This window comes from Pangasianodon hypophthalmus, chromosome 7 (assembly GCF_027358585.1).
Source record: "Pangasianodon hypophthalmus isolate fPanHyp1 chromosome 7, fPanHyp1.pri, whole genome shotgun sequence".
Taxonomy (NCBI): Eukaryota; Metazoa; Chordata; class Actinopteri; order Siluriformes; family Pangasiidae; genus Pangasianodon; species Pangasianodon hypophthalmus.
The window spans coordinates 29,580,475-29,597,493 of record NC_069716.1 but is presented as its reverse complement, the minus strand read 5'-3'; the positions used below and the strand labels follow the sequence as shown (position 1 = coordinate 29,597,493).

General features: G+C 45.2%; 1 protein-coding gene across 2 annotated transcripts in view; it reads left to right on the top strand.

Annotated features, from left to right (window-relative positions):
• Positions 1 to 246: 246 nt before the first annotated feature.
• The window catches only part of wwp2 (WW domain containing E3 ubiquitin protein ligase 2), a 49,742-nt gene continuing 32,969 nt past the window's right edge, over positions 247 to 17,019 (top strand). Inside the window, exons 1-5 of one of the 2 annotated variants that reach the window (XM_034305892.2) lie at positions 247 to 355; positions 1,062 to 1,142; positions 9,790 to 9,943; positions 15,280 to 15,401; positions 16,086 to 16,223. In XM_034305892.2, coding sequence (XP_034161783.1) covers positions 1,073 to 1,142; positions 9,790 to 9,943; positions 15,280 to 15,401; positions 16,086 to 16,223 — 484 coding nt within the window. In that variant the 5' untranslated portion in view covers positions 247 to 355; positions 1,062 to 1,072. Of the gene's footprint in view, positions 356 to 420; positions 626 to 1,061; positions 1,143 to 9,789; positions 9,944 to 15,279; positions 15,402 to 16,085; positions 16,224 to 17,019 lie in introns of those variants that run through there. The other variant, XM_034305893.2, reaches the window with a different exon arrangement.

The window sequence follows — 17,019 nt, the reverse complement described above, 5'->3', positions numbered from 1 at the left end:
ACTAAACAGTTTGATTTAATGGCTAAATGGATGTTTGTAGTGGAAATAACACTTTTATTACCAATTTTCATATTTTAAGATGGCTAAATAATGAAATTTACACATCGAATGCATAATAAAGTAGCAAAAATAAATATTGGTAAACTCTTTTAATGTGAATTTCATAGAATAAAAAAGAAAAAAGAAAGAAAATCTATGAATTTTATTAAAATAAACATCTCTGGGATTTACATCGTCTGTTGTGGATGAAACAATCCCCCATAATGCATTGCGCCGCTTTTCTGCGTGTCACATGACCCAGACACTGAGGCGGAAGTGAAAAGCTAAACAGCAGATCAGAGCAGAATAAATAAAGGTATGAGAACAGAAAAATGATTTATTAGACTAATTTTCCTGGTGATTATTTAGCTCGTGTGTGTGTGATGTTTTCAGTGTGTCTGTTTTAAAGTGACAGAAGCGTTTTTTATATTTGAACATTAGACATTTTATCCAGGATGCTAATGCTAATGCGGCTTCCGTGTTTATGTGTGTGATAAAGAAGGAAAGAAAGAAAGAAAGAAAGACAACGCAGATGATCTGACTTTGTAACGAGATAGAGAGATTATATAATAAATAAGAAGATAAGGTATGTTTTTTGTGCTAGAAGAGTAAGATTAGTGCTGTTGTTAGCGCTGATAATGTTAACACTAGTTTTATTATCCGCTTTGCGCTAATTTTAATGTTAATGTAAAGATTAAGTTTAAGGGTTTGGAGTGTTAAAGGGATTAAAGGAGTAATTTTATACTGAGTCTAATCCATTTAAGGGAGAAATCAGCCAGATAAGGACATTTCAGAGGCATGTTGTTGATGCAGAGCTCATTATTATTATTATTATTATTATTATTATTGTTGTTATTGTAATATTTTTTCAGGTTGTGATATTTACACTATTCTCTCTCACACACAGTAAATCTCAACACTTCTGACTTTCAGGGTTAAAGGACAGAATGTTATGGGTTTTATTGTTCAGTTTATAACCCTGTGTGTGTGTGTGTGTGTGTGTGTGTGTGTGTGTGTTGCAGGCGGTGATGTGATGGCAGCTGCCAGTGTGAGTCGACCCGGCGGTTTGCCGAACACAGAGAAATCACAGCTCACCTTAAAAGGTAAAAAGTCCAACCGTCTGTAACCTCAGTGCTTCCCTAAACCGCCACTTCATTACCGTATCCTTTATCACGGCTGATCTCTCGATGAACTGATCTCGTATTAAACTGATCTCCTGATGAACTGATCCATATTAAACTGATCTCGTATTAAACTGATCTCTCGATGAACTGATCCCATATTAAACTGATCCCATATTAAACTGATCTCTCAATGAACTGATCCCATATTAAACTGATCCCATATTAAACTGATCTCTCGATGAACTGATCCCATATTAAACTGATCTCGTATTAAACTGATCTCCTGATGAACTGATCCCATATTAAACTGATCTCTCGATGAACTGATCCCATATTAAACTGATCTCTCGATGAACTGATCCCATATTAAACTGATCTCTCGATGAACTGATCTCATATTAAACTGATCCCATCTTAAACTGATCCCATATTAAACTGATCTCTCGATGAACTGATCCCATATTAAACTGATCTCTCAATGAACTGATCCCATATTAAACTGATCCCATATTAAACTGATCTCTCGATGAACTGATCCCATATTAAACTGATCTCATATTAAACTGATCTCCTGATGAACTGATCTCATATTAAACTGATCTCCTGATGGACTGATCCCATATTAAACTGATCTCGTATTAAACTGATCTCCTGATGAACTGATCCCATATTGAACTGATCCCATATTAAACTGATCTCCTGATGAACTGATCTCGTATTAAACTGATCTCCTGATGAACTGATCCCATATTAAACTGATCCCATATTAAACTGATCTCCTGATGAACTGATCTCATATTAAACTGATCTCCTGATGGACTGATCCCATATTAAACTGATCTCATATTAAACTGATCTCTCGATGAACTGATCCCATATTAAACTGATCTCGTATTAAACTGATCTCCTGATGAACTGATCCCATATTGAACTGATCCCATATTAAACTGATCCCCTGATGAACTGATCTCGTATTAAACTGATCTCCTGATGAACTGATCCCATATTAAACTGATCCCATATTAAACTGATCTCTCGATGAACTGATCCCATATTAAACTAATCCCCTGATGAACTGATCCCATATTAAACTGATCCCCTGATGAACTGATCCCATATTAAACTGATCTCTCGATGAACTGATTCCATATTAAACTGATCTCCTGATGAACTGATCCCATATTAAACTGATCTCCTGATGAACTGATCCCATATTAAACTGATCTCCTGATGAACTGATTTCACATTGAACTGATCTCATGATGAACTGATTTTCCATTGAATTGATCTCGTGTTAAACTGATCTCATCTTAAACTGATCTCACGATGAACTGTTCTCACGATGAGCGACGACAGAAGTACACTTTTCTAAAATGATTTAAGAGTGTCGTAGAGTATTAAAGCTTTATAACCCTGACTCATTCTTTTATTATTGCTCGCATTAAACTCGGCTTTACGCCGTGCGTGGCAGATCACATCGTAGAAGAGTTCTCTGGGCGTGAGCTGAGCTCTGTGGTGTTAGAGCTCATACCGTGACGTGATTTAGTGCCACTGCGAGCAAAAGACAGCCGGCGGCAAAGTGCGTGTCAGTGTGTCGGAAAAATCAGTGATTAAAATCCAGTGATAGGACGACGGCAAACACAGCTACAGATACGCTAGCGATGATGACGATAAAACAAATAAACAACAGAAATTACAAGGACACAGACTATGCACAGAGAACACAGATTACGAGTAAAATAACGTAAGAAGGTAAGAGTGAGTTTCTTTAGTCGCAGGTCTGTCGTTAGAGGATCTTCATCGTATAATCTGAGGTGGAGAACACGCGCTATCACACAGTCTGCTGTAGAATCCACAGCAGAGGTTACTGAGATCTCCTACAGTGTGGCGAGGATTAATCATAAAAGAGCGCTGAAATCACACAGCAGATTTACACACACAGCTGACTGGACCTGAGGATTTGTTTTAGTTTAGAATGTTTCTTATTTCCTCTTTCTCTGTGTCATGTGTCCTGCTACAGATTTGCATGCAGTCTGTAAACAATACTGTGATACAAACAGTGTGTCATTATATGATATTATAATGTAGTATAATGAAATGTAATAGAGTGTAGTGATGTTTAGTGGAGCGTAGTGGCGTTTAGTGGAGCGTAGTCGCGTTTAGTGGAGCGTAGTGGCGTTTAGTGGAGCGTAGTCGCGTTTGAATAGAGAGTGCTGGTGTCTAATAGAGCGTAGTGGCGTTTAGTGGAGCGTAGTGGCGTTTAGTGGTGTTTGAACAGAGCATAGTGGCGTTTAGTGGAGCGTAGTGGCGTTTAGTGGAGCGTAGTGGCGTTTAGTGGTGTTTGAACAGAGCATAGTGGTGTTTAGTGGAGCGTAGTGGCGTTTAGTGGAGCGTAGTGGCGTTGAATAGAGCGTAGTGGCGTTTAGTGGAGCGTAGTGGCGTTTAGTGGAGCGTAGTGGCGTTTAGTGGTGTTTGAACAGAGCATAGTGGCGTTTAGTGGAGCGTAGTGGCGTTTAGTGGAGCGTAGTGGCGTTGAATAGAGCGTAGTGGCGTTGAATAGAGCGTAGTGGCGTTTAGTGGAGCGTAGTGGCGTTGAATAGAGCGTAGTGGCGTTTAGTGGAGCGTAGTGACGTTGAATGGAGCGTAGTGGCGTTGGATAGAGCGTAGTGGCGTTTAGTGGAGCGTAGTGGCATTTAGTGGAGCGTAGTGGCATTTAGTGGAGCGTAGTGGCGTTGGATAGAGCGTAGTGGCGTTGAATAGAGCGTAGTGGCGTTTAGTGGAGCGTAGTGGCGTTGAATAGAGCGTAGTGGCGTTTAGTGGAGCGGAGTGGCGTTGGATAGAGCGTAGTGGCGTTTAGTGGAGCGTAGTGGCATTTAGTGGAGCGTAGTGGCGTTGAATAGAGCGTAGTGGCGTTTAGTGGAGCGTAGTGGCGTTGAATAGAGCGTAGTGGCGTTTAGTGGAGCGTAGTGGCGTTTAGTGGAGCGGAGTGGCGTTGAATAGAGCGTAGTGGCGTTTAGTGGAGCGTAGTGACGTTGAATGGAGCGTAGTGGCGTTGAATAGAGCGTAGTGTCGTTTAGTGGAGCGTAGTGGCGTTGGATAGAGCGTAGTGGCGTTTAGTGGAGCGTAGTGGCATTTAGTGGAGCGTAGTGGCGTTGAATAGAGCGTAGTGGCGTTTAGTGGAGCGTAGTGGCGTTTAGTGGAGCGTAGTGGCGTTGGATAGAGCGTAGTGGCGTTTAGTGGAGCGTAGTGGCATTTAGTGGAGCGTAGTGGCGTTGGATAGAGCGTAGTGGCGTTTAGTGGAGCGTAGTGGCATTTAGTGGAGCGTAGTGGCGTTGGATAGAGCGTAGTGGCGTTTAGTGGAGCGTAGTGGCGTTTAGTGGAGCGTAGTGGCGTTGGATAGAGCGTAGTGGCGTTTAGTGGAGCGTAGTGGCATTTAGTGGAGCGTAGTGGCGTTGGATAGAGCGTAGTGGCGTTTAGTGGAGCGTAGTGACGTTTAATGGAGCGTAGTGGCGTTGAATAGAGCGTAGTGGCGTTTAGTGGAGCGTAGTGGCGTTGAATAGATCGTAGTGGCGTTTAGTGGAGCGTAGTGGCGTTGAATAGACCGTAGTGGCGTTTAGTGGAGCGTAGTGGCGTTGAATGGAGCATAGTGGCGTTCAATGGAGCGTAGTGGCGTTTAGTGGAGCGTAGTGACGTTGAATAGAGCGTAGTGGCGTTTAGTGGAGCGTAGTGGCGTTTAATGGAGCGTAGTGGCATTGAATGGAGCGTAGTGGCGTTGAATAGAGCGTAGTGGCGTTTAGTGGAGCGTAGTGGCGTTGAATGGAGCGTAGTGGCGTTTAGTGGAGCGTAGTGGCGTTTAGTGGAGCGTAGTGGCGTTGAATGGAGCGTAGTGGCGTTTAGTGGAGCGTAGTGACGTTGAATAGAGCGTAGTGGCGTTTAGTGGAGCGTAGTGGCGTTTAGTGGAGCGTAGTGGCGTTTAGTGGAGCGTAGTGGCGTTGAATAGAGCGTAGTGGCGTTGAATGGAGCGTAGTGGCGTTGAATAGAGCGTAGTGGCGTTTAGTGGAGCGTAGTGGCGTTGAATAGAGCGTAGTGGCGTTGAATGGAGCGTAGTGGCGTTGAATAGAGCGTAGTGGCGTTTAGTGGAGCGTAGTGGCGTTTAGTGGAGCGTAGTGGCGTTTAGTGGAGCGTAGTGGCATTGAATGGAGCGTAGTGGCGTTTAGTGGAGCGTAGTGGTGTTGAATAGAGCGTAGTGGCGTTTAGTGGAGCGTAGTGGCATTGAATAGACCGTAGTGGCGTTGAATAGACCGTAGTGGCGTTTAGTGGAGCGTAGTGGTGTTTAATGGAGCGTAGTGGCGTTTAGTGGAGCGCAGTGGCGTTTGGTTGAGCGTAGTGGCGTTGAATAGAGCGTAGTGGTGTTTGGTTGAGCGTAGTGGCGTTGAATAGAGTGGTGTTTGGTTGAGCGTAGTGGCGTTGAATAGAGTGGTGTTTGGTTGAGCGTAGTGGCGTTGAATAGAGCGTAGTGGCGTTTAATAGAACGCAGTGGCTTTTAATTGAGCGTAGTGGCGTTTAATAGAACGTAGTGGCGTTGAATAGAGCGTAGTGGCGTTTAGTGGAGCGTAGTGGCGTTTAATGGAGCGTAGTGGCATTGAATGGAGCGTAGTGGCGTTGGATAGAGCGTAGTGGCGTTTAGTGGAGCGTAGTGGCGTTGAATGGAGCGTAGTGGCGTTTAGTGGAGCGTAGTGGCGTTTAGTGGAGCGTAGTGGCGTTGAATGGAGCGTAGTGGCGTTTAGTGGAGCGTAGTGACGTTGAATAGAGCGTAGTGGCGTTTAGTGGAGCGTAGTGGCGTTTAGTGGAGCGTAGTGGCGTTTAGTGGAGCGTAGTGGCGTTGAATAGAGCGTAGTGGCGTTGAATGGAGCGTAGTGGCGTTGAATAGAGCGTAGTGGCGTTTAGTGGAGCGTAGTGGCGTTTAGTGGAGCGTAGTGGCATTGAATGGAGCGTAGTGGCGTTTAGTGGAGCGTAGTGGCGTTGAATAGAGCGTAGTGGCGTTTAATGGAGCGTAGTGGTGTTGAATAGAGCGTAGTGGCGTTTAGTGGAGCGTAGTGGCATTGAATAGACCGTAGTGGCGTTGAATAGACCGTAGTGGCGTTTAGTGGAGCGTAGTGGTGTTTAATGGAGCGTAGTGGCGTTTAGTGGAGCGCAGTGGCGTTTGGTTGAGCGTAGTGGCATTGAATAGAGCGTAGTGGTGTTTGGTTGAGCGTAGTGGCGTTGAATAGAGTGGTGTTTGGTTGAGCGTAGTGGCGTTGAATAGAGCGTAGTGGCGTTTAATAGAACGCAGTGGCTTTTAATTGAGCGTAGTGGCGTTTAGTGGAGCGTAGTGGCGTTGAATAGAGTGGTGTTTAATAGAACGTAGTGGCGTTGAATAGAGCGTAGTGGCGTTTAGTGGAGCGTAGTGGCGTTTAATGGAGCGTAGTGGCATTGAATGGAGCGTAGTGGCGTTGGATAGAGCGTAGTGGCGTTTAGTGGAGCGTAGTGGCGTTGAATGGAGCGTAGTGGCGTTTAGTGGAGCGTAGTGGCGTTTAGTGGAGCGTAGTGGCGTTGAATGGAGCGTAGTGGCGTTTAGTGGAGCGTAGTGACGTTGAATAGAGCGTAGTGGCGTTTAGTGGAGCGTAGTGGCGTTTAGTGGAGCGTAGTGGCGTTGAATAGAGCGTAGTGGCGTTGAATGGAGCGTAGTGGCGTTGAATGGAGCGTAGTGGCGTTTAGTGGAGCGTAGTGGCGTTTAGTGGAGCGTAGTGGCGTTTAGTGGAGCGTAGTGGCGTTGAATAGAGCGTAGTGGCGTTTAATGGAGCGTAGTGGTGTTGAATAGAGCGTAGTGGCGTTTAGTGGAGCGTAGTGGCATTGAATAGACCGTAGTGGCGTTGAATAGACCGTAGTGGCGTTTAGTGGAGCGTAGTGGTGTTTAATGGAGCGTAGTGGCGTTTAGTGGAGCGCAGTGGCGTTTGGTTGAGCGTAGTGGCGTTGAATAGAGCGTAGTGGTGTTTGGTTGAGCGTAGTGGCGTTGAATAGAGTGGTTTTTGGTTGAGCGTAGTGGCGTTGAATAGAGCGTAGTGGCGTTTAATAGAACGCAGTGGCTTTTAATTGAGCGTAGTGGTGTTTAGTGGAGCGTAGTGGCGTTGAATAGAGTGGTGTTTAATAGAACGTAGTGGCGTTGAATAGAGCGTAGTGGCGTTTAGTGGAGCGTAGTGGCGTTTAATGGAGCGTAGTGGCATTGAATGGAGCGTAGTGGCGTTGGATAGAGCGTAGTGGCGTTTAGTGGAGCGTAGTGGCGTTGAATGGAGCGTAGTGGCGTTTAGTGGAGCGTAGTGGCGTTTAGTGGAGCGTAGTGGCGTTGAATGGAGCGTAGTGGCGTTTAGTGGAGCGTAGTGACGTTGAATAGAGCGTAGTGGCGTTTAGTGGAGCGTAGTGGCGTTTAGTGGAGCGTAGTGGCGTTTAGTGGAGCGTAGTGGCATTGAATGGAGCGTAGTGGCGTTTAGTGGAGCGTAGTGGCGTTGAATAGAGCGTAGTGGCGTTTAATGGAGCGTAGTGGTGTTGAATGGAGCGTAGTGGCGTTTAGTGGAGCGTAGTGGCATTGAATAGACCGTAGTGGCGTTGAATAGACCGTAGTGGCGTTTAGTGGAGCGTAGTGGTGTTTAATGGAGCGTAGTGGCGTTTAGTGGAGCGCAGTGGCGTTTGGTTGAGCGTAGTGGCGTTGAATAGAGCGTAGTGGTGTTTGGTTGAGCGTAGTGGCGTTGAATAGAGTGGTGTTTGGTTGAGCGTAGTGGCGTTGAATAGAGCGTAGTGGCGTTTAATAGAACGCAGTGGCTTTTAATTGAGCGTAGTGGCGTTTAGTGGAGCGTAGTGGCGTTGAATAGAGTGGTGTTTAATAGAACGTAGTGGCGTTGAATAGAGCGTAGTGGTGTTTGGTTGAGCGTAGTGGCATTGAATAGAGTGGTGTTTGGTTGAGCGTAGTGGCGTTTAATAGAGCGTAGTGGTGTTTGGATGAGCGTAGTGGCATTGAATAGAGCGTAGTGGTGTTTGGTTGAGCGTAGTGGTGTTTGGTTGAGCGTAGTGGCGTTGAATAGAGTGGTGTTTGGTTGAGCGTAGTGGCGTTGAATAGAGCGTAGTGGTGTTTGGTTGAGCGTAGTGGCGTTGAATAGAGCGTAGTGGTGTTTGGTTGAGCATAGTGGCATTGAATAGAGCGTAGTGGTGTTTGGTTGAGCGTAGTGGCGTTGAATAGAGTGGTGTTTAATAGAACGTAGTGGCATTGAATAGAGTGGTGTTTGGTTGAGCGTAGTGGCGTTGAATAGAGTGGTGTTTGGTTGAGCGTAGTGGCGTTGAATAGAGTGGTGTTTGGATGAGCGTAGTGGCGTTGAATAGAGCGTAGTGGTGTTTGGTTGAGCGTAGTGGCGTTGAATAGAGCGTAGTGGTGTTTGGTTGAGCGTAGTAGCGTTGAATAGAGTGGTGTTTGGTTGAGCGTAGTGGCGTTGAATAGAGTGGTGTTTGGTTGAGCGTAGTGGCGTTGAATAGAGCGTAGTGGTGTTTGGTTGAGCGTAGTGGCGTTGAATAGAGTGGTGTTTGGTTGAGCGTAGTGGCGTTGAATAGAGTGGTGTTTGGTTGAGCGTAGTGGCGTTGAATAGAGTGGTGTTTGGTTGCGTGTACCACCATTAATATTCAGTACCAGACTGCAGGATTATGAATTGTTTTCACTCAAAACAAAACACACAGATTTCCCTTTTTAATTTTCTCACATTTTTACATCTATCTCTATGTGACTTGTGCTCCGTGGTTACGGAGTGTGAGGAGTGATGAAAGTTTTCCAGCCTTCATTAGTGTGCACTTAATCTTCACTCGCACTAGATGGCGATATTTATTTTCCTCAGTGCTCTAACACACACACACACACACACACACACACACACACACACTGTTATCTTTGTTACCTCACTGTGTGTAAATGATTATAAGTGTATATGGCCCTGTTTTGGAGTGTGTGTTAGTAAGTGTTAATGTGTGTTCAGTGTTTAGTGTTCTCTTCTTCATGTTAGTGTGTCTTCTGCTTTCTCTCTCACACACACACACACATTCAGACACACACAGTATCACAGTGAAGGGTGTGTTAATGAGCTGATCAGGAAATCACACACTGCACTTCCTCATCTATAACACACACTGCAGTCACACCACATATTGGAATTTACCTTGTGTGTGTGTGTGTGTGTGTGTGTGTGTGTGTATGTATATGACACCTCATAAACTAGAAACCTGAGTAACATTTAGACAGTAATTAGTGATGAAGGAGTGTAGTGTGAACGCAGGTCAGGGTGAAATCCCGGAACACTAACACGTCGAGATGAAAGATAATGACGTCGCCATGGAGACGCCGCTGATAAACACACTCGTGGGTTTAAATTATGGTAACGGAAATTCATTGTAGGTATGAATGTGTTCATCCTGGGAAAAAAATACTGTGTGAAGGCTGCAGAAAGTGTGTAATAATAGTAATGAAAATGTAATAATAGTGTAATAACACTGTAGTCTTGTTAATGTCTCCTGTGTGTGTGTGTGTGTGTGTGTGTGTGTGTGTGTGTGTCAGTGGTATCAGCGAGGCCTCAGTCTCCGAAGCTCCCGGCTCGTCTGGCGCGCGGCAGCTCGTTCGTGGAGGTGACGGCTGACGGTCTGAGCACCGAGACCAAGAAAACCTGCAAACGCAGCGGAAACGACCTGCAGTGGAACGAAGACCTCACACTGTAAGTCTTCATCATCATCATCATCATCACACTGTGTGTGTACGTGAATGTTGTGATGGTTAATGGTGTGTGTGTGTGTGCTACAGTCAGGTCCATAAACATTTGGAGATTATTGTTATTTTAGCTGTCTAAAAATAATTAGACAAATTAACATAATTATAAATTAAATAGTCATTTCGAATACTTGGTTGCTGTATGAAGTCTGGAAGCTCTAGACGTCACCAGATGCTGGGTTTCATGCCTGATGATGATCTTCCAGACCTTTACTGCAGCTGTTCTGCTTGTTCTTAGGGCTTTTTGCCTTTAATTATTAATTCAGTTTTATTTATAGTGGCGTTTATATATATATATATATATATATATATATATATATATAGTGTTTTGAACAATGGGCATTGTCACAACGCAGCTGTACAGAAATCTGGAGATTAGGGATTTAAATTTATCTCTAATGAGCAAGCGAGAGGCGACAACATGAGGAAGAAACTTTGAGAGGAACCGGACTCAAAAGGGAACAAGAGCAGTTCCCACGCAGTGCTACATGTGTTGAAGGATTTCAGTATGAGCATCAGGGTCGTTTTTGATTTCATTCGAGTTTCAGCTTTAAGTCTATAATATCTAGGTGAAGTTATCAAGACTCAAGACTCAAGATCGTTATTGTCATATGTACTTTGGTACAGTGAAATTCTTATTTTGTTTTTTCCTCATGAGAAAGATGGAGTAGAAGGGCAACAAACAATAAATTACAAAGACAATAAAAATACAAAAAATATACAGTAAGGAAGAAGGCAGGAAGAATAATAAAAATAAACGGTGCACAATAGCCAAAGTCAGTTTACAGTCTGAGTAAGAGAACCCATATGCAATATAAGAGCAGTTAATAATAAAAAGGTTCCACAGTATAATGAAGCGCAAGTGCAAGTGACGATAATGTGACAGTGTAAAGTGTAGCGTTTAAAGTGACGATGCTTATTAATCCAATTAGTGTGAGGCGTGTGTGTATGATGGTCCAACTGAGCATTGGGGCTGATCTTATCCTGATGACCCCAGTGGAAGTGGATGAAGACTATTGATCAGTCTAACGACCTGGGGATCTAATGAGCTGGGGATCTAATGAGCTGGGGATCTAATGAGCTGGGGATCTAATGAGCTGGGGACTTCACGAGGGTGATGAAATTGTGGGTGGGGTGAGTGGGATTGCTGATGATGTTGCAAGCCCATTAGTAGGTAATTTTATTGAATATGTCCTGCAGTAAGTGGAGATCTGTCCCTGTGATTTTCTGGACCAGCCTTATCACCCTCTGTAGTGACCTTCTTGCCAAACCACACAGCAATGCAGCAGGTTAACACACTCCCCACAGCGCGTCTGTAGAAGTTATGGAGTATTTGTGGTGACATGCCGAACTTCCTCAATCTCCTAAGGAAGTACATTCTTTGGTTAGATTTTTTTTTACCAGTTGCATTGTGTTCTCCGTCCATTTTAAGGTCCTCACAGATGTGGACATCCGGGAACGTATAGCTCTCCACTCTTTCTACCTCAGAGTCTCTGTTCAGTAGTGGCTGATGGAAATGCTCACCTCTCCTCATGTCCACAACCATCTCCTTGGTCTTGCTGATGTTCAGTGTGAGATTGTTAGCTTCACACCATGTGACCAATTCTGCACACTTTATGATGATGATGTTTGGGTGAGCAGCGACACAGTCGTGTGTGAAAAGAGTGTACAGCATAGGGCTGAGTACACAGCCTTGAGGAGTGCCTGTGTTCATTATGGGGGTGCTGGAGGAGTGTTTTCCGAGGTGGACGTGTTGGAGTCTACCAGTGAGGAAGCTCAGAATCCACTTACACAGTGCAGGGGACAGTCCCAGGTCATGCAGCTTGGTTATGAGTTTCATGGAGTTGATAGTATTGAAGGTCGAACTGTAGTCAGTAAAAAGCAGTCTAAGGCATAACTGTCCTTATTTTGCAGATGAGTCAGAATTCTGTGAATGGAAAATGAAGTAGCATCTTCTGTGGATCTGTTTGTCTTGTAAGCAAACTGTAATGGGTCCAGGGTTGCTGGTGTAGTGTTCAGGATGTGTTTCTTGGTCTCACGATGCTCTCAAAACACTTCATGAGAACCGGAGTATAATGTATAATGAGCGTAGAGGTCATGAGGTTGTCCGAATGATATCCACAGCTGTCTTTAGGATATCTGCGTGGTATCTTCTTCAGCGAACTGTAGGCTGTTCATATGGGGCGATCTTCATCAGCAGCGAGTGATACTCAGGTGAGCGAGGCTCTGAGCAGAAGGATGAATCAGACAGGACTGAAGAGCAGAAGGAGTCAGGATCAATGACATCTCTTCAGGCAGCAGGAGTGATGTGTATAAAGAGAGAGAGAGAGAAACACAGATGAAGTTAAGAGGATGTATATTGTGCACAGCAGCTCAGCTGGATTCAGGTCAGGTGATCAACTTGGCCATTGCAGAACATTCCACTTTTTTTCCTTTAAAAATGTCCTGGGTTGTTTCGCGTACACCTCAGAGCATTGTTCATCTGCACTGTGAAGTTCTGTCCAGTGAGTGTTGACGCATTTCAAGTCAAGTCAAGTCAAGTCAAGTGGAGTTTATTGTCATTTCAGCCATATAGAAGTACACAGTGAAACGAAACAACGTTTCTCCAGGACCAAGGTGCCACATAAGACAACACAGAACAACACAGAACTACGGGGACTACATAATTTACATAAATTACATAAATTAAACGTAAAGTGCACAAGTGCAAACGTGCAGACAGCACAAGACAGAACAGACAGTACATAACTACGACGCCGACCAGTACACAGTCCTGTTGAAAGTGATAAAGTGACAGTAGTGCAAATATTACAGCTGAGGTAGTGTAAACAGTGTAAACATAGAAGTAGCAGCAATAATAAAACATGTGCAAAACATGAGCAGTGCATGTGCATAGAGGATGTTCTGTTGTGTGTGTATATATATGTATGTATGTATGCGTGAGTTCCTTTGGACCAGTTCAGTTGTGTGTGTGTATATATGTATGTGTGTGTGTGTGTGTTCCTTCAGTCCAGTTCTAGGTATTTAGGAGTCTGATGGCATGAGGGAAGAAACTGTTGCACAGTCTGGTTGTGAGGCCCGAATGCTTCGGTACCGTTTTCCAGACGGCAGGAGTGTGAAGGGTGTGTGTGAGGGGTGTGTGTGAGGGGTGTGTGGGATCATCCACAATGCTGGTGGCTTTGCGGATGCAGCGTGAGGTGTAAATGTCTGTGATGGAGGGAAGAGAGACTCCGATGATCTTCTCAGCTGTCCTCACTATCCGCTGCAGGGTCTTGCGATCTGAAACGGTGCAATTCCCAAACCAGGCAGTGATGCAGCTGCTCAGGATGCTCTCGACAGTCCCTCTGTAGAACGTGGTGAGGATGGAGGGTGGAAGATGTTCTTTCCTCAGCCTTTGCAGAAAGTACAGGCGCTGCTGGGCTTTCTTTGTTATGGAGCTGGTGTTGAGCGACCAGGTGAGGTTCTCCGCCAGGTGAACACCAAGAAACTTGGTGCTCTTGACGATCTCCACGGAGGAGCCGTCGATGTTCAGCGGAGAGTGGTCACTCTGTGCTCTTCTGAAGTCAACAACAATCTCTTTAGTTTTGTCCACATTCAGAGACAGGTTGTTGGCTTTGCACCAGTCCGTTAGCCGCTGCACGTCCTCTCTGTATGCTGACTCGTCGTTCTTGCTGATGAGACCCACCACGGTCGTGTCATCGGCGAACTTGATGATGTGATTCGAGCTGTGCGTTGCTACACAGTCGCGAGTCAGCAGAGTGAACAGCAGTGGACTGAGCACACAGCCCTGCAGTCATCCACGGCTTCTGGTTGGAGCGTGAGGTGATGGTCTTGGAGGCGGTGACGTCATCAATGCACTTGCTAATATAGCTGGTCACTGATGTCGCGTATTCCTCCAAGTCAGTGAAGTCGCCGTCAGTTGCCGCTTCCCTGAACATGTGCCAGTCAGTGTGTTCAAAACAGTCCTGAAGAGCAGAGATGGCTCCTGCTGGCCAGGTTTTCACCTGCTTCAGAACCGGTTTGGAGAGTCTGACTAGCGGTCTGTGTGCTGGGATTAGCATAACAGAGATGTGGTCTGAGTATCCGAGGTGGGGGCGGGGCTCCGCACGGTACGCGCCGGGGATGTTTGTGTAAACAAGGTCCAGCACGTTTTTCCCTCTCGTTGCAGAGTCCACATGCTGATGGAATTTAGGGAGCACTGACTTGAGATTTGCATGGTTGAAATCTCCGGCAACAATAAACAGTCCGTCAGGGTGTGAGTTCTGCAGCTCGGTAATAGCCCCATACAGTTCACAGAGCGCCTCCTTAGCATTAGCGTTAGCACTGGGGGGAATGTAGACACAGATTATGAAAACAGTAGTGAATTCCCGTGGTAAATAAAATGGTCTACATCTAACAGTCATAAACTCCACCAGCGATGAGCAGTAACTAGAGGCTAGCACAGCATTTGTCTGCGTGTGAGCAGATAATATCGCTCTTTTTACGCTTCAGAACTCATCCTACTGCTTTTCTCAGCATCATTAAATACAAGAGAGCCAGCTCCACTGGCAGCCGTGCACGCCCACGCCGTGAGATGAGGTGACACGCTTCAGACCATGAGCAGCTCCTTTCCTTCTCCATGCTCTTCTCTTCCCATCATTCTGCTACGGTGTTATTCCAGAACTGTTTTTTTGGATGTTTTTGCGAACTCTAATCTGATCTTCATGTTTCCGAGATCTTGTTTTCAAGCCTCTGTATTTACTCACACAGCAGAAGTCTTCTCTTGACTGATCTCGTGGTGTTCCTGAGCTCACCAGTGCATTCTTTCTTTTTAAGAAGGTACCATATAGTTGATTTGGCCAGACCTAATGTTTTTGCGATCTCTCTGATGGGTTTGTTTCGATTTTTCAGCCTAATGGCAGCTCTTTGGACTTCTTATTGAGAGTTAACAGCAACAAATGCAAATGCCAACTTGAAATCCACTCTAGACCTTTTATCTGCTATAGAAGAGAATATAAGAGAAATAATGAGGGAAGAACACACACCTTGCCATGGAACAGCTGAGCAGCCAATTGTCCAGTTACGTAAAAAAAGGGGCGGAGCTACATATATAAAGTGCTGTAGCTCCTATGGCGTTCCGCTGATTTGGATGTAAATATCCTCAAATTAGAGCTGGAAGTCTGCACTTTTTGATCATATTCATTATTAAATTTCTAAAATAACAATAACTTGTCAGCATCCAGATGTTTATGGACCTGACTCTAAATGGTGTGTGTGTGTGTGTGTGTGTGTGTGTGTGCGCAGTAACGTGACTCCTCTGAGCCGGCTGGATCTGAAGTTGTGGAATTGTCACACTCTGAGGAAGGAGCTCCTGGGCAGCGCCACCATCGACCTGCTCGACACGCTGCGCACTCACCACGGGAAAAGTAAACTTCCATCTGCACTGCCTAGGGCTTAGGGCTTAGGGCTAGTGGGAAACAGTTCACATAATAACACACTGCAGCTACTACAGTGTACTGAGGTTAAGGGTAGGGTGAAACACACACACACACACACACACACACACACACACACACACACACACACATTGAAAGCTATTCCATTTTATTTTAAAATGTCATTTATCTAATTTAGTCATTTTAGTGTATAATTTAATTAGATTTCTTTTGCAAGTTTATTTTATTTTAAACTATTAATATCAGAAATATTTACAATAATACACACACACACACACACACACACACACTCTCTTTTAGGACAGCAGAGGGCACTAGAGTAACACTGTACACTCTCTCTTTCTCTCTCTCGCTCTCTCTCTCTCTGTCACTGTCTCTCTCTGTCACTCTCTCTCTCTCTCTCTCTCTCTCTGTCTCTCTGTCTGTCACTGTCTCTCTCTCTCTCTCTCTCTCTCTCTCTCTTTCTCTCCCTCTCTGTCACTCTCTCTCTCTCTCTCTCTCTCTGTCTCTCTGTCTGTCACTGTCTCTCTCTCTCTCTCTCTCTGTCACTGTCTCTCTCTCTCTCTCTCTCTCTCTCCACTCTCTCTCTCTCTCTCTCTCTCTGTCACTGTGTCTCTCTCTCTCTCTCTCTCTCTCTCTCTCTCTCCCTCTCAGTGGAGAACGTGGAGCTCAGTCTGGAGTTACAGATGGAGAATAAAGGCTCGGTTGTGTCGGGTGGAGAGCTGAACGTCTGTTTGGACGGCTTGGTTGTTGATCTGGGATCACTGCCCAATCACGGTGCAGAAACCGACAGTGAGTCCCACACACGCACACACACACACACACACACACACACACACTCAAACACACACACACATTAACAAAACACACACTCATGCTGAAAGAGCTCTTAGACCAGGGGTTCCCAAACTTTTTGGGCAAACAACCCCAAATGGACGTTATGAATTTTCTGCGAGCCCAAGCCTTGACCACTGTATATTTATTTTTTTAAATTCCAGTTTCATAATTTAGCAATACTGTAACACATGAACATTTTATTGTCAGTAACATACGTATGTGTAACGTACATGACTAAAAACTGAAAGAATATTCCTTGCACTGACTTACGAGGTGTGTGTACGTCAGCGTAAGTCAGGAAGTGTGTTTGAAAGATCTCGTCTCATTTCCGCCGTCCCATCGAGCATCGAGTGATTTGTGAGGAATTAAACCCCACAGGGTGTGTTTTATTGAAAAATAATCCACGCCGGGGTGGTGTGATACGGCCCAACGCGGAGCAGGGGGATCTGGTTTATACCTGACGCGTGACAGGAGCAGCAGGAACACCAGCGGCATTGTTCACACACTCGCCTGTGCAGTTTACGCACATCTGGAGGATTAAAAGTGACATCTGCAAGATGGCCTTCAGAACCAAAACATCCCTGTTTCCCGAGCTCTGTCTGTCTTTAAAACTTTCCAGCATCGTCATGATTGTTGTCATGAGCTGCATCTGCAATCTTAAAGACATTCAGAAGTATGTAATAATCTAGAAAATCCAGCATGTGACATGAGACGATTGTTTTTATTCCTACGCTAGCGCAGCGTGTCGGTG